The sequence below is a fragment of the Mastigoproctus giganteus genome, chromosome 1, assembly GCF_048544385.1.
Source record: "Mastigoproctus giganteus isolate SK-2022 chromosome 1, ASM4854438v1, whole genome shotgun sequence".
Lineage (NCBI taxonomy): Eukaryota > Metazoa > Arthropoda > Arachnida > Uropygi > Thelyphonidae > Mastigoproctus > Mastigoproctus giganteus.
In genome coordinates, this window is record NC_143575.1 from 158,407,950 (window position 1) to 158,434,901 (window position 26,952).

Sequence of the window (26,952 nt, forward strand, 5' to 3'; positions counted from 1 at the left end):
AATAATATTATTATTATTATTATTATTTATTAGAACTACCTTGTGTGTGTTGTTTATAGAATATGAGAATGGGTTGAATAAACTGAAAGTATTACTTAAAAATGGAATAAAATAAATAAATAAATAGAATATTATCAATATCAAGCTATTAGTTCTGTATCAAGTAGTTTCTAAAACAATATCATTAAAAATTGTACTTATTCAAGATATCATGTATAAGATACAATTCAGTTTTTCTCACCCAGGTATATAAGAATAGAGTAAATTAATTCCTGATTAACACAAACACATTTTTGTTTTAATCCTTCATTTTGAAGAAATTTATAAATACAGAAACTTTTGCCCCATTATCATAATTTTCTGTACACACAATACTTATTTGGCAGGTTGACTTGATAAAATGAAATAAAACAAAGACAATGGCAAATTAAATAGCTACTGCATGTGTGTATGATGATTACTTGTGAATCTGCTGGTCTTCAAATAATGACTCTTTTAACTGTCTTCAGAGAGAGAGAGAGATCCCAATTAAATGCAGTATAGTATATGTATTTATGCAATTTTAACTACTGCATTGAAATATTCCTTTAACATTCTATATTAAAACTGAGGCTACTTCCCTAACTTGCACAATGATGTATTTTGATTAAACAGCTAGTGAGGAAAACCTTTTATTGGCAAGTATAAATATGCAACCAACGAGTCCATATTGTGTTGATTTTAAAACTGGAAATCATTAATTGTAATGGTAAATTTTTGTTCAAATTTGAAATATTTTGAACACTTAGTTAAAGAAAAAAAAAAAAATTGCAATTCTATGACCAGCCTCACCCAAAGTGAATTTGCATGTTAGATGACTTTAACTACTGATTTGTGTTTATGGGGCACAAAATATTATTTCAATTCTTGAATGGGCACCATAAACATGCACCGAAAGTATAACAGTAAAATTAACTTACCATGTTATTTTTGGATTACAAGATATAATAGTGAATTTTAGTATTCCTCATGTATGGTATTCACTTTTGGTCTCCATTATTATTACTTTTTTTAACTAAAAAAAGTATAGTTGTAACAAATTCTTTCTAAGCCATGCTTGTGTAAAAAGCACTGTTTCACCAAACCATTTAAGTCAAAACTAGTATTGTTTTGGATAAACAATCTTGGATTTCTAAAGATACTATTATTCTTATTATCCAATATACTGAATATACTGTAATAATAAAGAATAAAACTATGCAATACACCATTTTAAACTATTTCTCTTTTGTTTTGTCCCAGAAAAGCTAAATGATATATAAACTGAATAAAATATTTGCTTTCAGATTTCTTATTAATTATTACAACTAATTAAAGAATTATTATTATTATTATTATTATTATTATTATTGCTCTTATATTATTTCTCCCTGATTGGGGGATTCCACTCTGTGACGGGTACTGCTACAAAGTACACAGGGTGGTTGTAATTATATGATGAGAGCCCTGTCGATCAATTTGGCCTTGGAAAGATTGGCCAAGGCTCAGGGGTAGAACTTTTTTCAGCCCGGTCTGTACTTCTTAACAGGAGACACTGCTTCTACAGGGATGGGATACACTTAAATAGAAAGGGTGCAAGAATGTTTGCTGATGCTATCAAGGCAATGTTAGGTGGGTCGGAAAACTGCTAGATTGGGGGGATACAAGGAATAACAGATTAACAGTAGCCACTGGCAGTGGTGAAAGTGATTCTTGCACTGCTTCTATTGGAATGAGCAGCAGCCTGGAAAATAAGATGCAGTATATTTCAGAGACTGCTGGCAGTCATTGGGATACAAGTAAACACATGGGTTGTGTTAGGGTAGCTAAGAAAAAGAACAGGTGCATGTATACTTGCATGTACACCAATGCTAGGAGTTTGGTAAATAAATTTTATGAATTTCAGGTATTGCTCAAAGCATCAAAGGCGGATATTGTTGGGATATCAGAGACGTGGTATCACACAGATATAAGTAATGAAGAACTGGAAGTTGGAGAGTACAATGTCTACAGAAAGATAGACAGGATAGGAAGGGAGGAGGGGTTATGCTATTAGTTAAGAAACACATAAAATCCAAGGAAGTGAAGTCAGTCTACATCACTGGACAGTGCAGTGTCGAGGCAGTTTGGTGTGACATAAGCATTGGGAGATCAAAATTGAGAGTAGGAGTGTGCTATAGGCCTAATGACTCTGATGGGTATAATAAGAAACTGTACAGGGAAATAGAGTGGGCTAAGTAAATCAGAGAGTCTTATAATGGGGGATTTTAATTTTCCAGATATTGACTGGAATTTGTGGGTTGGTCACTCACACACTAGCAAGGTGCCGACCGGGCTAGCCGAGTGGGTAAAGTACCTGCCCGGCAACCCAAAGGTCGCGGGTTCGATTCCCGCCTCGGGCTTGGATCAAAGTACTGCAAAAACCTTGGGAGGTGCAATATGGCCACAGAAGCCGATGCGCCAACAACTACCAAATCAAAAAAAAAAAAAAAAAAAAACACTAGCAAGGCTTTTGTGGATTTATTGGATGATTGTTTTCTAAATCAGCATGTTTGGGAAGCAACTAGAGGGAGCTATATTCTTGATCTCATTATCAGTAGTGATTCTTCATGCATTAAGAATCTGCAGGTAGAGGAACCACTAGGTGGCAGTGATCACAGTGTGCTGAAGTGGGATTTACTCGAGAGGTAACTACCATCAGGGGTAAAGGTTATTGCTTTCGTAAAGGCGACTACAATGGTCTGAAACAGAATTTAAATTCTATACAGTGGGACCAACTGATGATGCTACCAACAGCAAACTCAAATTGGGAAGCATTCAAAGAACTTATCTTGGAAGCTACTAAGCTTTATATACCAACTAAGAAATATTGTTCAAGGTTCAGGCCTAAATGAATGTCAGATGAACTAATGAGACATATCGCAGAGAAGAAAAATGCATGGGATTCATATAAATTAACATATGATACAGAAGCCTATGATAGATATAAGTTGATCTGTAACCAAGTTACAAAGGAGGTTAGGCAGGCGAAGGCAGATTACGAAAAATCTTTGGCAAGGGATGCAAAGAAAAACAGCAAGGAGTTCTTTACTTATGTAAACCTCTAGAAGGAAGGGGATAAATCAGATTGGTCCACTTGATATCGATGGGTCAACTGTTGATGATCCTGCTCAGGTAGCTAACAAACTAAATGAATATTTTGCATCTACATTCACACATAAGGAGTTATTCAGAAAGGGGAATGCCATAGATGAAGTAAACACTGGCAGTGAGCTAGATGATCTTGTAATAATTGAGAGTAAAGTGGAGGAGAAATTGTTGAAGATAAATACAAGAAAGGCACCTGGGGTGGATGGGATCTATCCAGTTATATTAAAGGAGGTAGCAAAGGAAGTAAGCAATCCGTTAGCCATAATTATGAGAGCTTCCTTGGACTCAGGGGAGGTACCCACAGACTGGAGATGTGCAAATGTAACCCCAATTCACAAAGGAGGATCAAAGGCTGACACAAGTAATTATAGACCTGTGAGTTTAACTTCTGTTCCAGGAAAATTAATGGAAGCACTGGTTAAAGAAGTGCTGCAGGATCATCTTGACAAGAATTCAGTTATAGCTCAGACGCAGCATGGTTTTGTTAAGGGAAGGTCTTGCCTGACCAATTTGATTGGATACTATGATGTAGTCACAAAAGAATTGGATGCAGGGAATAACTTTGATATTATATATTTGGATCTTAGAAAGGCTTTTGTTACTGTTGCACAAACTGGAGCAGTGTGGCACTGGTGGCAAATTGTTGCTATGGATAAAGGGATGACTGAGTGGCAGAAGACAGAGAGTGGTAATTAATGGACACTGCTCATCATGGACTAATGTTATTAGTGGAGTCCCTCAGGGTTCAGTGTTGGGTCCATTGTTGTTTTCTGTATTTATAAATAATATTGATGATGGTATATCAAGCTTAATGTCCAAGTTTGCAGACGATACAAAGTTTGGCAGGGTTGTTAAGGAAGCTACTGAAGCTATGCTGTTGCAACAGGATCTGGAAAGGTGGAGCAGATGAGCTGAGAGGGTGGCAATGACGTTTAACATTGACAAATGTAAAGTACTAGATATGGGAAACAGCAACCCCAGAGCAACGTATCAACTCTGTGGTACTACACTGACTGTGGTAGAGAATGAAAAGGACCTGGGAGTAATTGTGCAGGCAGATATGAAGTTCTCTGAGCAGTGCAGACGGGCTGCAAGAGTAGCTCATGGTGTCTTGTCAATGATATACAGGAATTTTTTTAGCATGGATAAGGAGGTGATTTTTCCCTTGTATAAGGCAATGGTCAGGACACACCTTGAGTACTGTATACAGGTCTGGAAGTCTCATTTCAAGAAGGATGTAGAGCTGCTGGAAAGAGTACAGAGAAGGGCAACAAGATTAGTGAATGGAACCAAGGGTTGCTCTTACAAAGAAAGGCTTATGTTCTAGAAATTACAGTGTCTGGAGACTAGGCACCGGCGAGGTGATCTGATAGAGGTGTATAAACCCTTGAATGGTTTGAGCATGTTTAATGCCTATGGGATTCTTTCTCTTGCTCAGAATAATCAACTGAGAGATCATAAATTCAAATTGAGGAAAGACAGATGTAGGATAGATGTGCGAAAATTTGCCTTTAGCCAGCGGGTAGTTGGTTGGTGGAACAGACTTCCATCCCTTGTTGTGGAAGTTGATAGCCTAAATAAATTTAAGGCTCAGTTGGACAGGTATTTTGAACGAATGGAGGGGTGAAGTGGAAGGGTCTTTTTTTTTGGCTGATGCTCCATAAGCTAATGCTAAAATGCTAAAAATGTCTGATGTTACTGTTGATCGAGGAACTCTCTGACTATCCTACAGGTGTCCAGGATTGTGTTTTCTTGAGTTCCTTGTAGGTGTTCTCTGTGAGACTTATCTGCCACTAGGCTGCTATGTAGGATCTTTGGCATCATACTGGCAGTCGAAACAATGATCAGGATGGTCATTACTTCTTGCATATGCCACATCTCCTTGACCTTATGTCTCAGGTTGGTGTACTTCCTAATTTTTGCCTCATGGGTTTTCTGGCCATTGCTAGTGTTGGGCACTGCTATGTCATACAGGTAGGTAGCCTTTTCCATCTTGTCCACAAGGGTTATATCCAGTCTGTTGTGCAGGATGGTCTTATCCATTATTAGGGCATGGTCCCAGTACAGCTTATGGGTTGGGGTCTCTAGTACTGCCTGGGGTTTGTACTTGTAGTACGATACACTTCCTTTGGTTAACTGGTATTTCCTTGCTAGCTTCTGATTTATTATCCTGGCTACCTGGTTGTGCCTATGAGTGTACTCAGTCTGATCACCTTGCACCCGGCAGTTATGTGTTGGATCATTTCTGAGGCCAGGTGGCATTGTCGACATGTGTCATCTGACATTCCGGGCTCCTTTGCAATGTATTTTGTATAGTTTCTGGTGTTGATTAACTGGTCTTGGATGGCCAGCATGAATCCTTCAGTCTTGGGGAAGAGCCATGCACTGGAAGCAATGTGATCGATGTGATCTTGATGGAGGTCATTGTAGTGTCTGCCATGTAGTGTCTTCTTTGCCATCTTTCTAGCTTCATGTCTTGTGCTGTCTGGGTGGGAGGGGCTCTTTGCTTAGGTTGAGTGTGGTATACCACTTATCTATCTTCCTTATGGCCTGGTGGAGTGGTGCTGTGTTGTTCTCCAAGTAATCCTAACTATCAGGTCTAACAGGTAATCATAACTAACTGTTGCTCTATCAGGTCTATCAGGTAATCATAACTAACTGTTGCTCTATCAGGTCTATCAGGTAATCCTAACTAACTGTTGCTCTATCAGGTCTATCAGGTAATCCTAACTAACTGTTGCTCTATCAGGTAATCCTAACTAACTGTTGCTCTATCAGGTCTATCAGGTAATCCTAACTAACTGTTGCTCTATCAGGTCTATCAGGTCCCTTCCTCCCTATTGTTAATCTCTCCAAATGCTGACTTTGAGTGGTGTTGGTGGCTCTTGGTCATCATTGTCCTTGTCTTTCGCATGATATCCTCTAGCTCAGTGTTAGTCCAATCTATGACCCCAAAGGAGTATGTTAGTACTCCTTTTCAATTTTAGTATTCAATTTTGCTTTCAGCAGAATATAACGATACTTAAAATAGTCAACGATACTTAAAATGCTTAAAAATATAGAAGTACAAATTTTCTACAGTGATTGCACACTGAAATTTCAGCACAGTATAGAAATTTTTAAAAGTTGTAATTTTACTTATGCTACCCAAATATGCCTTTAATATTTATCTTTTAATATATTTCCTGTTTATTAGTCTGGTGCTTAAAAAGTATTCTAGAATCAAATAACCATGCATGAAATTTCAATATATAGGTGTTTACTGGTAAGATAAAGAAAGAAGAAAAGGGAAATAGTCCAGTGATTCTGCCTCTTACTACAACCAATTCTGATGCTTGCTGCCATGAAAACATGGTCCAGAGACTGGTTTTAGTCACATTGTCATAGACCTGCCGTATCATCTGCCTATGATATGGCAGGTCTATAACAATTGGTTGAAAGACAACTCAATACCACTAACTGTTTCATCATATTTTGAGGATATTAAGAGTTAACTATTCAATAAAGAATAATGAAAGAAATAAAATTCAATTATACATGTAATTTTTGGATTACATGATATAATAGTATTTTATATCCCATTGTACTGACTCCTCCTATTCAGGAATCAACATCTGACGAGCAGCAGCCCCACAAAAAATAATGACCCCTTTCTTTTTTAATATTGAAAGGCCAAACAACAGCAAATTTTGCATCTAATATAACTATTTCATTATGTGATTGACTCAGATGATTTTCCTATTCAGAATACATTCCAAGCAGAACCTTGACAGAGCATCAGCTACTTATAAGTTTTTCCAAACTCCTTGTTAATTGCAAATTCCTCTATCCTCCAGAATATAAATATTTTTAAGCAATTAAAAGCTCTCAACTGATGAGCAGAAGCTAACACTTTTTAGGCATAAAACAGACTGATAAATAGGAACTATCATACTATTTGCTATAGTGGCGTCTCCGACCACCAAATATGGAGGATGCGGAAAGGTCAGGGAATGACCACCGCATATTCCTGGAGCAATATGGCCTTAGTTGCTAATGCTCCTAAAAACCAAATAACAAAGTTTGAATCCCCAGTGTGATGTGAAAGTAGTTTTGAAAATATATAATAACCATATAATTAGTGAATTCTGGCTTATTGATATATAATATCAATTGATATCTTCTTTAAAAAAAAAATAAACTGAATCAATCTTGATAACTATGTAACCACTGTATTTTATTTATAGCATACTTTCTTATGAGTTTTCTGCACTACATTTGTTATATACTATAGAGTTTTATACTGAATTTATGCTTGGTCATATAGTGGTCATAAAGTGGTCATATATAAAGGTGTAAATCTGATGAAGTGGTTAGAAATAGTAGAACGGCTACTCTGGGTTAGGAATAGTAGAACGTCTCCCAACCACTAACTTTAAAATTAATTTACTGAAGTTATCAAAGACTAGTACATCAAGTTGACCATCTGTCCTGGTCTTGTTTCTAACAAGATCTTATTCAAGGAAGCTGCCTCTCTACTAACCCAAAAACTGTTCTGGTTAGAGTTGCAATGTGTGGTTTTCTAATTCTGGTTCTTCGCATGGGGTAAGGGAGTAAGTTCAATAAATGTTCTTGATTATTTATTTTATCTATATTTACTTTACTATAAATGACAAAACAATTTTATTTTCCGATTTTTCAAAAAATTATTATAAAAACCTAACAAATATATCATTTCATCAAAATGCAAGCTACTTTTTCATTTAATCATATTAAACAGAATTTTCCTCTTTCCGACTTGAATTTTCTTGAAGTTTTCTCATACCAATAAGTAGAAAATTATATATATATATTTGGCTTAAAATTATGTGAAAAAATTGGGGACTGGTCATTTCTGAAAGCACATACATTATTGCTACTATTGTTTATAGTAGTAAATTTCTTCTTACTCCTTTTTCAGAACTTATTTTTTAATTCCTAAAAAGCATAATAGGGAAAATAATTAATCAAATGAGTTATGTTTCAATAAGCATGCACTCACTCACTTGCTCGCTTGCATGCACACGCGCACAAACATATGCACGTGCACACACCCCCACACACACTTCACATATATATATATATCTATATATATATAACGAATTATTTATTATTCATTTAATGATGTAATTAAATGAATAATAAAATGAAAGGGAAAGAAAATAAAAAGGAAATATTATGAAAGCATATATCGGTGGCATACATAAACCTATAAAACACTACCTACACATTGCCAGCAAACACATATAAATATGGAAAGTAGGATGCAACAGTCAACAGAAAAGAAAGCTAAGTAAGTAGAAAATTCGACATTACAAAATTCGACAAAATTCAAAAATATTCGACATTACAAACAGCAGCAAAACAGAAGGGGGAGGGGAGGAGTAACCGCATTAAGAGTAGGGAATTTTAGATTTTCCCAATACATTCCCAAAGAAATGCCAATTAGAATACTATTATTATTATTAGCTATATGGTGCAAGGAAGCCTAAGGCTTATGCTGCACCACCAAAAAAAAAAAAATTCCCTAGTTACCCTCAGAGAGAGAGAGAGGCAAAAATAGAAGGGAATCACCAAGAAAGAGAAGAATGATGATATCCAACTCAGGACCCTGGGTGTGCCAAACCCATACGTGGGGTTTGGCACACAAGATGTGAGCCCCTGGGGTTAATTTAACAGTTCTCCTAAGACTTTCTGATGAGATGTGGTTCAATAATCAATTGTATTAACTTTTCTTTTAGTTCAGTTACTCTCCCCCCCTCTTCTGTCTGTTGTTATTGTAAATTAAGGTTTTTTTTTTGTTTTGTTTTGTTTTTTGCTGCTCATTTGGCCTCTTTTTCTGCTGACTGCTCTTTCCTAATTTGCATATTTTGTGTTATAATGTTGAAAAGCATGTCTTACTACAACTGCAGTAGTAGCGAATCTTGTAATCACGACATGTGCGATTATGTTGGTCAGCATTGAAGCAGAGAAATCCTTCATTAAGAGAACAAATCAAATTGTGGTCTCCTGTTTCTTTATAATCCAAATTGTCATAAGCATCTCTACACTCGATCGTTGAGATCTCACCCTGAAATTAATTTTAAATTATTTTTAATAATCATAAATTTAATGTATAGCATACTATTTAAAAAAATTTTCTCCTGCATTACTTTAAATTATGTCAAAAATTCTATAAAAGTGGTATACAACTTAAAAGTACGTTCAATACCTAAATGTCCTGAAAATCAGTTCTCTAAGGAGCTTCAAATAAAATCAAAATGCTTTGGATTGGATTAAACAATTTCCAAAGGTCAATAACATATCTGTAGAATAAACAAAGTACACAAGCTAAGGTTAATAAGTTAGGAGATATATATCCGAACACACGCACACGCGCACACACACACGCACACACACACACACACACACACACACACACACACACACACACACACACACACACACACACACACACACACACACACACAATGGTAAATATGGTTCCCATTTTGAAGTTATAAATGAAAAGTTATAAATATCAGACAGTAATAACACGGTAATAAGCAATATCAGACAGTAATAAGCAATATCAGACAGTAATAACACAGTAATAGGCAATATCAGATAGTAATAACACAGTAATACAGTTCTACAGAGAGAGAGAGAGAGAGAGAGAGAGAGAGAGAGAGAGAGAGAGAAGAGATGGAGTTGAACTGAGGTTCTAGGAGCCGCACCTTACAAAAACCCATCCACATTCAGGTATACAGTAGTGAAGTGCCGGCCTTTTCCCCCATTATTAATGTCAGCTAATTATCGAACCAAGCACCACAAATTTTTGTCTCGGGTGCTACTGGAATGAAGGAGTCATTTGCTTCTAAATACCATGAGATGGGCATTAAACCATCCAATCCAGAATCATGCAGATTTCAGAAGCAACTTGTCAAAAATCATCCTATATATATATATATATATATATATATATATATATATATCTAATAATTATCCTATAGCTTTTGCAAGCTATAGAATAATTATTTGGTATTTTTGGATCATTTCCAAGCTTGGTGAAGGCAAGCACAATTGTCTTACACCAGAAGTCTAGAAAATCCACAACCTGATAGCATATATCTCGAACTTGATAGCTAAGGTATAATGTAAACTATATAGTGGAATACGTATTACTCCATTAGCATAGTATAGTAAATTAATAATTTAAATCTATTAATCTTATTAATTTTTGCTGTTAAGACTATGTATAAATATAGTGCAAATGCATCAGGAATACATAGCTATATCTGAATAAATCAGATTATTAATAAAACGGCATCGTTTTAAGTTATATCTCATATTGTGAATACCTTCACAACGAGTTGCCATGATATTGCACTACTTCGAATAAGTAACGCTTCACCTAAGGAGAAGACTAATGTTACTTATTCTCAGATGGATACCACCACCCAGACGGCATCGTTTCAGGGCTATTTGGCCCTTCTTCGGTGGGTGGGTAGGTAGGTACCCGAGTGATGCAATGATGGCAAAACAGTTATGAAGTATAACTCCACAATATGAGAGATGCCTGATGGTGTATCATGTATTTAGACTCAAGCGTTTAGGGCATAAGCCTCAAGCTATGAAGGAGTCTAGACTATGTATAAATATAGTGCAAATGCATCAGGAATACATAGCTATATCTGAATAAATCAGATTATTAATAAAACGGCATCGTTTTAAGTTATATCTCATATTGTGAATACCTTCACAACGAGTTGCCATGATATTGCACTACTTCGAATAAGTAACGCTTCACCTAAGGAGAAGACTAATGTTACTTATTCTCAGATGGATACCACCACCCAGATGGCATCGTTTCAGGGCTATTTGGCCCTTCTTCGGTGGGTGGGTAGGTACCCGAGTGATGCAATGATGGCAAAACAGTTATGAAGTATAACTCCACAATATGAGAGATGCCTGATGGTGTATCATGTATTTAGACTCAAGCGTTTAGGGCATAAGCCTCAAGCTATGAAGGAGTCTAGACTATGTATAAATATAGTGCAAATGCATCAGGAATACATAGCTATATCTGAATAAATCAGATTATTAATAAAACGGCATCGTTTTAAGTTATATCTCATATTGTGAATACCTTCACAACGAGTTGCCATGATATTGCACTACTTCGAATAAGTAACGCTTCACCTAAGGAGAAGACTAATGTTACTTATTCTCAGATGGATACCACCACCCAGACGGCACCGTTTCAGGGCTATTTGGCCCTTCTTCGGTGGGTGGGTAGGTACCCGAGTGATGCAATGATGGCAAAACAGTTATGAAGTATAACTCCACAATATGAGAGATGCCTGATGGTGTATCATGTATTTAGACTCAAGCGTTTAGGGCATAAGCCTCAAGCTATGAAGGAGTCTAGACTATGTATAAATATAGTGCAAATGCATCAGGAATACATAGTACCTACCCACCCACCGAAGAAGGGCCAAATAGCCCTGAAACGGTGCCGTCTGGGTGGTGGTATCCATCTGAGAATAAGTAACATTAGTCTTCTCCTTAGGTGAAGCGTTACTTATTCGAAGTAGTGCAATATCATGGCAACTCGTTGTGAAGGTATTCACAATATGAGATATAACTTAAAACGATGCTGTTTTATTAATAATCTGATTTATTCAGATATAGCTATGTATTCCTGATGCATTTGCACTATATTTATACATAGTCTAGACTCCTTCATAGCTTGAGGCTTATGCCCTAAACGCTTGAGTCTAAATACATGATACACCATCAGGCATCTCTCATATTGTGGAGTTATACTTCATAACTGTTTTGCCATCATTGCATCACTCGGGTACCTACCCACCCACCGAAGAAGGGCCAAATAGCCCTGAAACGGTGCCGTCTGGGTGGTGGTATCCATCTGAGAATAAGTAACATTAGTCTTCTCCTTAGGTGAAGCGTTACTTATTCGAAGTAGTGCAATATCATGGCAACTCGTTGTGAAGGTATTCACAATATGAGATATAACTTAAAACGATGCCGTTTTATTAATAATCTGATTTATTCAGATATAGCTATGTATTCCTGATGCATTTGCACTATATTTATACATAGTCTAGACTCCTTCATAGCTTGAGGCTTATGCCCTAAACGCTTGAGTTTTTGCTGTTAATTAATTAAATATTTAAACGAAAATCATGCACCAGACTAGAGGCAAAGCAATGTGCACAAAGTAGCAGGAGTGCTGTGGCTCGGGGAAAACTAAAGGAGGCAATTCTCCAATGCATCACAGCCAAAAAAATGTGCAACTTGTGAAATTTTTGCGGACCTTTCTGAAACATGAAATGATCTACCCAAGGAGGATGTCTTTCTGTGTGCTAGGTGCAGAGAGTGTCAAGAAATTAAGCACCAACTCAGGTTTCTGGTGGGCGTCCGTGAGAGTTTGAATAGTAGGGTGGATGCCCTCGAAGGTATTAAAATGGGGGAGCCCATCAAACTCTTGTTGCCCAACTCAATGCCAGAGCTCACACTTGTGCATCAGGCAACACAGCGGCAACCTTCAGGGCAGAATGTGCTGGTCCCACAGGAGCAAGTTATTGTCAGTGACCAGGGTATGTCTGCAAAAAAGTTGATGACGTTGTAGAGCCTTTTAAGGGCACAAAGGATGATATTGTTGTACAAGTTAGCACTAATGACATTACAAGTAGGAGATCTGCAGACTTACTTAACAAATACAGGTCAATGTTGAAAAAAAGTTGCAAGTTACGATTAAATTTGAGTTGGCAATTCTGCCCAGACATGATAGGAGGGAGTATATGATGGCCTTGTCAATCAATTCGGCTCTGGAGAGATTGTGCAAGCCTCATGGGGTAGAATTTTCCTAGGCCTGGTCTGTGCTTGATAACAGGAGAGACTGCTTCTACAGGGATGGGATACACTTAAATAGAAAGGGTGCAAGAATATCTGCTGATGGTACTGGCGCCTCCGTAGCCAGGTGGGAAGGAGCAGCAGTGCGTAGCACACGCTTCTTGATTAGACCGGGGTTCGAGCCCGTCACCACCAAATACAGAGGATGCGGAAAGGTCAGGGAATGACCACCGCATATCCTGGAGCAATAGGGCCTTAGTTGCTAATGCTCCAAATAACTAACAAACTTATTGTATTCAGACAAACAACAACAACAATCTGCTGATGTTATTGAGGCAGTGTTAGGTGGGTCGGAAAACTGCTAGCGTGTGGGGAATACCTGGACTAATTGATTAACAGTAGCCACTGGCAGAGGTGAAAGTGATTCTTGCATCAGTTCTATTAGAATGAGCAGCAGCATGGAAAACAAGGTGTGTGGGATTTCAGAGACTGCTGGAGTCATCATGGAACAAGTAAATACATGGGCTGTGTTAGGGTAATTAAGATTAAGAACAGGTGCATTTATATTTGCATGTATATCAATACTGGGAGTACAGTAAATAAATTTGATGAATTTGAAGTGCTGGTCAAGGCATCAAAGGCAGATATCATTCGAATATCATTTTGACTGTAGATGATCATTCTCAGATAGCTGCTGAACTAAATGAGTATTTTGCATCTACATTCACACATAAGGAGTTATTCAAGGAGGAGAAGGCCAGATGTTTATCAAACTCTAAACGGAGTTAAATGATTTTGTAATAACTGAGAGCAAAGTGGAGGAGAAAATGTTGAAGTTAGACATAGAAAGGCACCTGGGGTAGATGGGATCTATCCAGTTGTATTAAAGGAGGTCGCAAAGGAAGTAACAAACCCTTAGCCATAATTATGAGAGCATCCTTGGATTCGTGGGAAGTCCCCATGGACTGGAGATAGCAAATGTATCTCCAATTCACAAAGGAAAATCAAAGAATGACATGATTAATTAGTTTGATTTCTGCTCCAGGGAAAATAATGGAGTCACTGGTTAAAGAAGCATTCCTGGATCACCTAGAGAAGACAGCAATAATAATTCAAACATGGCATGGGTTTGTCAAGGGGAAGTCTTGTTTGACCAATTTGATTGGATACTATGATGTGGTCACAAAGAAACTGGATACAAAAAATAATTTTGATATCATGTACTTGGATTTCAGGAAAGCTTTTGATACTGTTGCACATGGAAGACTACTGTACAAACTGGAGTACATTCTTCTTGATTAGACTGGGGTTCGAGCCCGTGAGCCACCAAATACGGAGGATGCGGAAAGGTCAGGGAATGACCACCGCATATCCCCGGAGCAATATGGCCTTAGTTGCTAATGCTCCTAAAAACCAAATAACAACAACAACAAACTGGAGCACTATGGCATAAGGACAAGTTGCTACAATGGATAAAAGGATGGTTGAGTGGGAGAAGACAGAGAGTGGTAATCAATGGATACTAGGCGAAGGTAAAGAAAGCCAACACGAGAATGATGAGAAAAGTCGGATAACTTACGTGGAAAATTAGTTTCCCGATACGGCACTCTAGCGCTGCTTGCTTGGTAAACAGACTTTTTTTTTTTTTTTTTGATAGTTGTTGGTGCATCGGCTTCTGTGGCCATAGTGCACCTCCCAAAGTTTTTGCAGTACTTTGATCCAAGCCCGAGGCGGGATTCGAACCCACGACCTTGGGGTTGCCAGGCAGGCACTTTACCCACCTGGCTAGCCCGGTCGGCAGGTAAACAGACGGTAGGTGTTAACGGTCTGGAGCAAAGTCGAGAACAATATATTGATTGACAGGTAGGCCGATAACCCCTACCATCTGTTTACCGAGCAAGCAGCGCTAGAGTCAGGAAACTAATTTTTCACGTAAGTTATCCGACGTTACTCGTCATTCTCGTGTTGGCTTTCTTTACCTTAGCCAGATACTGTTCTATGTGGACTAATGTTATTAGTGGTATTCCTTCAGGGTTCTGTGTTGGGCCCATTGTTGTTTTGTATATTTATCAATGATAATGATGAAGGTATATCAAGGTTAATGGCAAAGTTTGCAGATGATACAAAGGTTGGCAGAGTTGTTAATAACAGTAATCTATGCTCCCCCCCCCCCCTCAGGTCAGTATGCTGCTGCAACAGAATCTGTAAAAGTTGGGTAGATGGGCTGAGAAGTGGCAATTGAAGTTTTAACATTGACAAATGCAAAGTATTGCAAATGGGTAGCAGTAACCCCAGAGAAATGTACCAACTGGGTGGTGTTACACTTAGGGTAGTGGAGAACGAAAGAGACCTGGGGGTAATTAGGTGTAGGTCATGGGGTCTTGTCAATGATATATGGGAATTTTGCAAGCACGGATAAGGAGGTAATTATCCCCTTGTATAAGGCAATGGTCAGGCCACACCTTGAGCACTGCATATAGGTCTGGAAGCTTCATTTTAGGAAGGATGTAGAGTACAGAGAAGGGAAACAAGAAGAAAGACTTAAATTCTGGAAATTGCAGGTTCTGAAGACTAGGTACCTGCGAGGCGATCTGATTGAGAGGTATAAGGCCTTCAATGGATTGAGCAGGCTCAATGCTGATGGGATTCGTCCTCTTGCTCAGATTACAAACCTGAGGGGGGGGGGACATAGATTCAAACTGAGGAAAGATAACTGTAGAATAGATGTGAGGAAGTTTGCCTTTAGCAGGTAGGTGATTGGTGGAACAAACTTCCATCTGTTATTGTGGAAGTTGATAGCTTACAAAATTCGGGGCAGAACTAGACAAATATTTAGAATGAATGGATCAGTGAAATGGGAAGGTGTTTTTTTAGGCTGATGCTGCTTTCTTGCATCATGTGCCTTTACTAATGCTAATTTGTCTATATATGATGCTGCAATCAAAAAAAAGAACTGGATGCAAAAAATTATTTTGATAGCACACACTTGGATTTCAGGAAAGCTTCTTATACTGTTGCACATAAAAATCTGCTTTACAAATTGGAGTAGTGTGAAATTAAAGACAAGTTACTGCTATGGATAAAGCCTAAGTTAGCAGATGATATAAATGTTGGCAGGGTGGTTAATGACAGTGATGACAGTATACTTCTGAAACAAGATCTAGAAAAATTAGAGAGACGGGCTAAGAAATAGGAAATCAAGTTTAACATTAGAAACTGCAAAATACTGCATATGCATAGCAGTAATCACAAACGAACAAATTTAACATTTTCCAGCATATCAAGGAGTAACTAGCTCAGTAAATGGATGTGAATTATACTTGGTTAAAGGGACCTATGCCGGCATTCTCATATGGTAGCATTACATTTTAAAGGAAGAAGAATATTTAAAATAGCCAGAAGAAAGGAAGATGAACACACACCCTTTTACTTTATGAGAACAACACATTTGAGTTTTAGCTGACTGTTATTGATGCATAATAAGTTTGTAATTCAGAAATTCTTTTCCATGAGTAGTTCATTAACTTGTCTCATTTCAAAACATCTTTTGAGTCAAACTGAATTTGGAATACCCTCACTTAGTGATTGCTTGATGCTTTTCTCCATTTGGTAACTTTGTCTTTTCTCTTTGTCTTTCATAGATTGCCACTATTCTAACAGTATTGTCAAACATTTACATGACCAATCCAGTCAAGAGGAACTGTCAGTTGTCCTCTAACATCAGTTCTCACACCCAGCCCTCTTTAGTACCCTTGCTAGTCTACTTTAAGGCCTACCATAAATGGGGTATTATACACAACAAGCACAAGAAAGTTTCTGAGAAGACTCTGAGGTGCTTTCCGATTAATGAAAAAGAGGGTATCCAATGCTGGATACCCTGTAAAACATATAAATATCTTCCAACACATGCTTTTAATTTGACAATCTGCTTTCCCTCCACCCTCAGGAAGGTGATTGCAAAGTCAAAAGTGATTACAAGTTATATCTCTTTGAATCACTTTGATTACTACCAACAAAAATGGCACACTTTCATGGCTATCACTAGTTATTTTTCCTCCTCTCTGTCCAATTTCACTTGCAATGCTTGCTGCTATTGTTTTTATACCCACATTCTTTGCTTTACTATTAGGAAACACATTTCTGAATAATCTGCCTATATAATCATCACAGTTCTGAGGAGCATTATGTTCTATGTTATTGTTTGTTATTTGGTTTTTAGGAGCATTAGCAATTAAGGCCATATTGCTCCAGGATATGTGGTGGTCATTCCCTGACCTTTCCGCATCCCCCGTATTTGGTGGTGACGGACTTGAACCCCGGTCTAATCAAGAAGCGTGTGCTACGCACTGCTGCTGCTCCTTCCCACCTGGCTACAGAGGCGCAATGTTCTATGGTAAACACAAATAAACATTCAGCACATATGACACCAATCATCTTCATTTTAGAATGTAAGATATATTTCTGCATTGCACAGTAATCTTATGCTTATCCATTTGCAAATTCTGATTATGGTTGCATTTTTTACCATTTTAAACTGAAAAATCACATCTACATAGAGTACACAAAACATATCTCTTACCTACTGATAATGCGCCAATAAAAACCAAATCTTACCTACTGATATTTTCTGACACATTATTGATATTTTATAGCACATGAAAAATCTTAGGTATATCTCGTATTAAACACTATATTGTATATTTCTTATTTAAAAATATTGTTATATCTACATCATGAAGATAAAACAGTTTAATGATAAATAAAACAGTATATTTTACATTTCAATTTGTGCATACCAGATATTTTATGCAAGAGAGACAGCATAACTAATGGAATATTAGTAAACTTTAGGTAAGCAATGAAATTATATGTATAAATTTTTAGATTTTTTTTTTTTAATTCGAAATTCAATAGCAAAGTCATACTTTTATCATTTTTGTGAAGAAGATGGAGAGAAACTGTTTGCACAGAGAGAGAGAGAGAGAGAGAGAGAGAGAGAGAGAGAGAGAGAGAGAGAGAGAGAGAGAGAGAGAGAGTAGGTCAGAAAAACATGTTCTCAATCATAAATCTGGAGAGATGTCACTTGCTATTGATCAAGTCATTCAACAACATCGATCCAATGCTGGTTTCATAAAAATTATGGTAAGCAAGCACACAAAAGAAAATCCATTTAGGTCACGGATGGTTTTTGGTAGCCAACTAATTCACCCAATCTCATACCAATATAATTTTGCTTTTGGGGTTAAAGAAAGAGAACCTAACGTGCTCTTTCAAATTTGAAAATCTGAGAAATACTGATCAGACTATTAATGCAATAGTTCTGATATATACTGATTTACTGAAAAAAAAATGTTGGAGGGGTCTGAACTGTGTAAACTGAGAAAACCCATTAAGTGTTTGTAAAAAAATTTAACAGTTATCTAAGCTAAGTTAACTGTCTTCTGTACTATACATGTTAGTTTGGTAAAACTAATGTGCCAAATTGTACATATTATTATGATATACTTTATATGTAAAGTATTTAAGTCAAAGGAAAAATACAGTCAAACGTCCACAACCTGGATATATCATAAATGTATTTTTTATAAAAATCTTAATCAAATCTTCATTTGCACTGAGGACATACCTCAATGCAATTTAGGTATGTACTTACATACCTCAATACAAAAGCCTTCCTCTTCTTTTAATTCTTTTGCATGTAAAGTTTCTGCATCTCCATCAATTCCTTCTGAACTTAAGGGATTGTACTCATTAATCCAATGAGACCAATAATCACAAGGATAAAGTGGTGGCAATTCTGTTTCCTTTGTAGAAGGTACCACAAACACAGATGAAATTGTTTCTAAAAATATACCAAGTTTACACATTAAAAACATTAATACTATAGCAATGAATATTAGAAAAAAATTTCAAACCAAGTTAATCCTCTGGAAAACGTTTCCAAACCATTCACATGAGAAATTGATAGTTTGATAATCTCACTGAATGATATTTGTTTCTCTCATCATTTTCCATTAATCATTATTGACAACTACCACAAATCAAACTTTGTGTGACAAAGTTCCAAGTATTTTCTCACAGACATTTTACACAAACATGTAAAATGGGTTACCATTTTACACAAACTAATGTTATTTAATAACATTATATTTTCTAAATGCCTAATTAAAAACTAATGTTGGTAAAACTAATGTGCCAAATTGTACATATTATTATGATATACTTTATATGTAAAGTATTTAAGTCAAAGGAAAAATACAGGCAAACATCCACAACCTGGATTTATCATAAATGTATATTTTATAAAAATCTTAATCAAATCCTCATTTGCACTGAGGACATTGGGAGTTGCCATTCCCTGAGTGTTGTAAGAACTTGCAATTTGCTGCATTAAACCATAGCTTCCGCATTTCTGACCATCCCTTAAGTCCCTCTCTAAGTTGTCCTGAAGAAGCTCTTTTGGACAATGATCATTAAGTAATTGTCTACTGACACCATCTGTAAATTTTGATATCACACCCTCTATATTCCATTTATCATTGATGCAGTGATTCATCATGTTGTGTGACACCTTTCATATATTTTTTTTCAGTTTTACACATTTAAATACAAATAAATACAGGGTGTTTCAGTTAAACGTTTCAGAACTTCTAAGAGGGGTAGGGTACATCCTGACAACTCGAAATCATATAGCAATGTGGGGTCGGAAACGCTTTCCTGAAGCGGTGTTGTACACAGAAGCACCATAAAGAAAAGAGACCGTAAGTGAGAAATCGTTTTTAATAATACATTAAAAGAAGCAAAAGGTACATGGATTAAAGTAAGTGTTCGAAGTTTCTTCCACGGGCTACAATGCACGCCTCACATCTCCGATGCATGGACATCCGAACATTCTGGAATACTCCAGGCAGCGTGTCCAGACATAGCAACCGGAGGAATATGCACCTCGTATTGCTTTCGCACAGTGGTACCTTGGAAAATGTGCTACAAATCCCTTTTTCCTGCTGAAGTGTTGTTTTCCGATGAGGCATCCTTCACAAGGGAAGGAATTTTCAACACGCATAACGACCATATCTGGGCGGTCGAGAACCCGCATGCAATACGACGTCGTGCAGCACAGATTCAATTTTCGGTCAATGTATGGGCCGGTATTATGGGAGATCACCTCATCGGACCTTACCTGTTACCGTGTCGTCTAACCGGACCTATCTACTTGATCTTTCTGCAGCAAGTATTGCCACAACTTTTGAGAGATGAACAGATTTCTGCATCGACGCAACACACAATGTGGTTCCAACACGATGGAGCCCCTGCCCATTAGAGCGGAGATGTTCGTAACTACCTGGATGTCACATTTGGTCAACAGTGGATCGGACGTGGTGGTCCCGTGCGTTGGCCTGCTCGGTCACCCGACCTATCATGTCTTGATTTTTATTTCTGGGGTCATATGAAATCGCTAGTTTATGACACCCCTGTTGACAATGCTGAGGAGCTGGTTGCAAGAATCGCAGTAGCTGCCGAAGAAATTCGAAATTCGCCTGGAGTATTCCAGAATGTTCGGACGTCCATGCGTCGGAGATGTGAGGCGTGCATTGTAGCCCGTGGAAGAAACTTCGAACACTTACTTTAATCCATGTACCTTTTGCTTCTTTTCATGTATTATTAAAACGATTTCTCACTTACAGTCTCTTTTCTTTATGGTGCTTCTGTGTACAACACCGCTTCAGGAAAGCATTTCCGACCCCACATTGCTATATGATTTCGAGTTGTCAGGATGTACCCTACCCCTCTTAGAAGTTCTGAAACGTTTAACTGAAACACCCTGTATATAAAAAAGGTGCTAATTTACTCTGCCAGAAAAATTTGACACACAGCAAAAGCTACATTTACACACAGATGATTTAAATCATTGTGCAAACAACATTAAAAAAAACACTTACAACAATTATCAATACCAGTTAATACATTCTCTAAATGTCCGTTTAGTAATAAGATTTTTGCTGAACCATAAGAGCTTCTTCACTATAGAATGCTGAATTAAAGGAGCTCAAGTAAATCAGCATGATTTTTAATATGTAAAAATAATATTTCAAATATAACGTATATTATCTAATTGGATTGCTGTTCCATTTGATATTATATATCACTGAGTGTAATTCTGAAGGAATTGGGGTATGTAACTTATAATAATAATAATAATAAGAAGAAGAAGAAGAAGAAGAAGAAGAAGAAGAAAGTACACAAACCTAAGACAGGAGATCAAAGAGATGTGGCATATGGAACAAGTAATGACCATCCTGATCATTGTGACAACCACAGGTATGGTGCCAAAGACCCTACATAGCCTAGCATCAATAGGTCTCCCAGTGAACACCTACAAGGAACTCCAGAAAGTCACAATCCTGAACACCTGTAGGATAGTCAGAGAGTTCCTCAACCAACAGTACCAGACATAACAACAACCGCCCTGTGTACTTGGTAGCAATACCCATCACAAAGTGGAACCCCCATCAGGGAGAAACAATAATAATAAGTGCTTTCTGCACAACAAGTAACAACTATCTCGATCATCGTGTCAACAACCAGTATGGTGCCAAAGACCCTACCTAACAGCCTAGCTAGCAATAGGTCTCTCAGCAAGCACCTAGAAGGAACTCCAGAAAGTCGTCATCCTGAACCTGAACACCTGTCAGAGAGTTCCTCAACCAAAAGTAATACCAGACACAACAACTACCCTGTGTACTTGGTAGCAATACCCATCATGAGGTGGAACCCCCAATAATATAAGAGAAACAATAATAATAATGAGGAGTGCGATGGCCCAGTGGTTATGACACTGGACTACTAGCCTGATGGATTTGGGTTAGAGTCCCACTTTGGCAGAAGCAAACGTCTCTAGCACCCTGGGAGACTGGCATAATAATCACAGTAATAAAATTATAATAATAATAATAATAATACTAATAATAATAATAATAATAATAATAATAATAATAATAATAAATAAATAAATAATAATAATAATAATAAATAAATAATAATAATAAATAAATAAATAATAATAATAAATAAATAAATAAACATTGCAAAAGTTTTCCAGCGAACATACCTTTCCCAGGGTCGGATTGATGGCTAATGCAGACAGGATAGTGGCACCATCTGGTGTCGCACCCAAGACTAATGCTACCACTGGACATAAGCCGAAGCTAAACATGTTTACCTCCATAGATGGATGATGTCAAAGAGAAATAATAATCTCACTGCATTGGGTGTGGCACAGGATAAAGTCACTCGTGTTCAAGCCTTAGGGAGAGGGGTCAGTTCAAAAGGTCAGAGACGGTCTCCCAAGAAAGACAGTGGACCAAGTGGTGCTGTCCCCCATATGACTACCAAAAGAAAAGGGCAAGACCATCCTCCAGACCCACTAACTAGAAGTGCTTTTTGCACAAATGTGCTATTGACCACTCGGGAAGGAAGAAAATGCCAACACGTGAAGTGGAGCAAACATACTACAAAATAACCAGGCTAGAGACCGATATAACAATGTACAGGTCAAGACCACATACCAAGTGGTTGGAACGATTCCGGATATTCAGAACACCGAATAGTGGACCAGAGAAGGACCATCGTCACGAAGTACTTAACTGCTCCTACAGTCTCGGAAAAAAATCAAGCAGGACATGAGCAATCAATTACAGAGAACAAAGAATACGGACAGCAAGAAGAAATACAACCCAGAGCAACGTGGAAAGAGACAAGATCAAGTTATCCAGAATAGAAGATGAGTGGGAGAAGCACCTAGCAAATTGAAGGGTGGACTCCACAAAGACCCATGTGATGCAAATGCAGAGACCCAAGAATCCTGTGGAGAGTCACAGACCACCTCAATCAGCAAATAATACTACATTATTATCACAATGATGATGCAACACTAGAGGCTATCCACGCAGCCACATACTCTGCTGCCATAGCAGCCACTAGAATTAATAGAAGAAAAAAGAGATATCAGTAGCAGAAGAACCAAAAAAAGAAGTAACCACCAGCATGGAAAAGAAGACTTCAGCAGAAGATAGAAGATTTAAAAGTCAAGATAGGCCAAATGACCCAGAGCCAATGGGATAACAGGAATAAGAAATTGATTGGAAAATTGAAGAGCATCCTCAAGAGAGACAGCATCCACAGCAAACATGAGAACAAAAATCAGAGAATAGGAGAAAACTTGGACACACTAAAGCAAAACCACCTTGCACTCAGCAAGAGACTAAGCTGATACAAAGAAAGCTCCCAGAGGAAAATAAACAACTGAATCTTCAATGAGGATGAAAGCGCCTTCTACAAGAGTCTCAGAGATGATGGAACAGACAGAAATGGACCACCCGAGCAGAAGATGATCGAGGAGTTCTTGTTTGTTTGTTGTTGTTGTTTATTTGGTTTTTAGGAGCATTAGCAACTAAGGCCATATTGCTCCGGGGATAAGCAGTGGTCATTCCCTGACCTTTCTGCATCCTCCATATTTGGTGTTCACGGGCTCAAACCCCGGTCTAATCAAGAAGCGTGTGCTACGCACTGCTGCTCCTGCCCACCTAGCTACGGAGGCGGCCTGGATCATTTCTGGCCTCAGAAATGATCCAACACATCACAGCAGGATGCAAAGTGCTCACCCAGACTGAGTACACTCGTAGGCTTGACCAAATAGCTAGGATAATACATCAGAAGCTAGAGAGGAAATACCAGTTGATCAAAGAAAGTGCACCGTATTACAAGTACAAACTGCAGGAAATACTAGAGACCCCAACCCACAAGCTGCATTGGGACTGTGCTATAATAAGGGATAAGAAAATTCTGCACAACAGACCGGAAATAACCCTCCTCGGCTAGAAGGGAAAGGTTAGCTATCTGACTAACATAGCGGTGCCCAACACTGGCAAACTCCAGAAAACCGATGAGGAAAAAATCAGGAAGTATACAAACCTAAGATAGGAGATCAAAGGGATGTAGCATATGTAACAAGTAACAACCATCCCAATCATTGTGTCAACCACCGGTATGGTGCCCTACATAACAGCCTAGCAGCATTAGGTCTCCCAGAGAATACTTACAAGGAAATCCTGAACACCTAGAGGATAGTTAGAGAGTTCCTCGACCAATAGTAACACCATACATAACAACCACCCTGTATACCTGGTACCAATATCCATCACAGGGTGGAACCCTCCATTCAGGGAGAAATAATATAAGTGCAACAACATAATAATAATAATAATAATAAGAAGGGCGTGATGGCCCAGTGGTTATGACACTGGATTTCTAGACTGATGGATGCAAATTTGAGTCCCACTTTGGAAGAAGCAAATGCACCTCCATCATACATCATACTGGGAGACCAGTATAATAATAAATTACAATAGCAATAACATCATGAAACTAGCTTCATGAATGTACCTTCTCAAAGGTCGGTCGAAATGACAGCTGAGGCAGATATGACACAATATAGTGTTACTCCCAAGAACCAACACTGACACGTAAACCAAAGCCAAACAGGTCCATCTCCATATATGGAAGATAAATAATAATTATACTGCATTGAGTGCAGTGCAGGGTAAAGTTCACTTGCATTCAGGCAAAATTGGAAACAGTCTCCCAAGAAAGACAGTGGAGCAAGTGGCACTGTCTCCGTATGGCTACTACAAGAGAAGGGCAAGACCATCCACCCCCAACTAACTAGAAGTGTTCCCGTGCAACTGCACTAGTGACCACACAGGAATGACGAAAATGTGAACATATGAACTGGAGCATTGAAATGAATACATTTGTCAGGCAAGCATACTACACAATAACCAAGCTAGGGACTGGTATGACAATTCACAGGTCGAGACTACATACCAAGTGGTTGGAATGATTCCCAGATATTCAGGTCACCGAAAAGTGAATAGTAGACCAGAGAAGGACCATTGTCACAAAGAACTGATTAGCTCCTGCAATCTTGGAAAAATTCAAGCAGGACATAAGAGGAACAAAGAACAAAGAATATGAATGACATGGAACCTGTATACAGTACTCAAGGTGTGGCCTGACCATTGCCTTATACAAGGGAATAATCACCTCCTTATCCCTGCTAAAAAAATTCCTGTATATCATTGACAAGACACCATGAGCTACTCTTGCAGCCCGTCTGCACTACTCAGAGAACTTCATATCTACCTGCACAATTACCCCCAGATCCTTTTCATTCTCTACCACAGTCAGTGTAGTACCACAGAGTTGATATGTTGCTCTGGGGTTGCTGCCATATGTAGTACTTTTCATTTGTAAATGTTAAACTTCATTTGCCACCTCTCAGCTCATCTGCTCAACCTTTCCAGATCCTGTTGCAGCAGCATAGCATCAGTAGCGTCCTTAACAACCCTGCCAACCTTTGTATCGTCTGCAAACTTGGACATTAAGCTTGATATACCATCATCAATATTATTTATAAATACAGAAAACAACAATGGACCCAACACTGAACCCTGAGAGACTCCACTAATAACATTAGTCCACTATGAGCAGTGTCCATCAATTACCACTCTCTGTCTTCTGCCACTCAGTCATCCCTTTATCCATAGCAACAATTTGCCACCAGTGCCACACTGCTCCAATTTGTGCAGCAGTCTTCCATGTGCAACAGTATCAAAAACCTTTCTAAGATCCAAATATATAATATCAAAGTTATTCCCTGCATCCAATTCTTTTGTGACTACATCATAGTATCCAATCAAATTGGTCAGGCAAGACCTTCCCTTAACAAAACCATGCTGCATCTGAGCTATAACTGAATTCTTGTCAAGATGATCCTGCAGCGCTTCTTTAACCAGTGCTTCCATTAATTTTCCTGGAACAGAAGTTAAACTCACAGGTCTATAATTACTTGTGTCAGCCTTTGATCCTCCTTTGTGAATTGGGGTTACATTTGCACATCTCCAGTCTGTGGGTACCTCCCCTGAGTCCAAGGAAGCTCTCATAATTATGGCTAACTGATTGCTTACTTCCTTTGCTACCTCCTTTAATATAACTGGATAGATCCCATCCACCCCAGGTGCCTTTCTTGTATTTATCTTCAACAATTTCTCCTCCACTTTACTCTCAATTATTACAAGATCATCTAGCTCACTGCCAGTGTTTACTTCATCTATGGCATTCCCCTTTCTGAATAACTCCTCACGTGTGAATGTAGATGCAAAATATTGATTTAGTTTGTTAGCTACCTGAGCAGGATCATGAACAGTTGAACCATCGATATCAAGTGGACCAATCTGATTTATCCCCTTCCTTCTAGAAGTTTACATAAGTAAAGAACTCCTTGCTGTTTTTCTTTGCATCCCTTCCCAAAGATTTTTCGTAATCTGCCTTCGCCTGCCTAACCTCCTTTGTAACTTGGTTACAGATCAACTTGTACCTATCATAGGCTTCTGTGTCACGTGTTAATTTGTATTTAAAATAATTAAATGCACTTGGCATAATACTTTAAGAGTTTAATATCTTTATAATATCGGTGTTTAGATACACCACAGACACTCTTAAACAACTACAAGTAGTTGTTGTGGGCATCATTTGCTCTTTCTCATATTGTGCTCTGCCTTCACGACGAGTTGCCATGATACTGCACTACCTCAAATAAGTAAAGCGTTACTTATTTGAGGTAGTGCAGTATCATGGTAAAGCGTTACTTATTTGAGGTAGTGCAGTATCATGGCAACTCGTCATGAAGGCAGAGCACAATATGAGAAAGAGCAAATGATGCCCACAACAACTACTTGTAGTTTTTTAAGAGTGTCTATGGTGTATCTAAACACCGATATTATATAGTTAATTTGTATGTATCTCGTGCATTTTTCTTCTCTGTCATATGACTCATTAGTTCATCTGACA

The 26,952-nt window shown here is 38.0% G+C and overlaps 1 protein-coding gene across 2 annotated transcripts in view; it reads right to left on the reverse strand.

The window, feature by feature from the left end:
- Positions 1 to 26,952, reverse strand: part of LOC150091211 (hemocytin-like) — a 1,750,539-nt gene that overhangs the window by 829,992 nt on the left and 893,595 nt on the right. For both annotated transcript variants that reach the window (XM_090374755.1, XM_090374750.1), the window contains 2 exons: positions 18,702 to 18,886; positions 9,088 to 9,256 (listed from right to left, as the gene is read on the reverse strand). In XM_090374755.1, the coding sequence (XP_090230881.1) occupies positions 9,088 to 9,256; positions 18,702 to 18,886 (354 nt within the window). The remainder of the gene's footprint in view (positions 1 to 9,087; positions 9,257 to 18,701; positions 18,887 to 26,952) is intronic.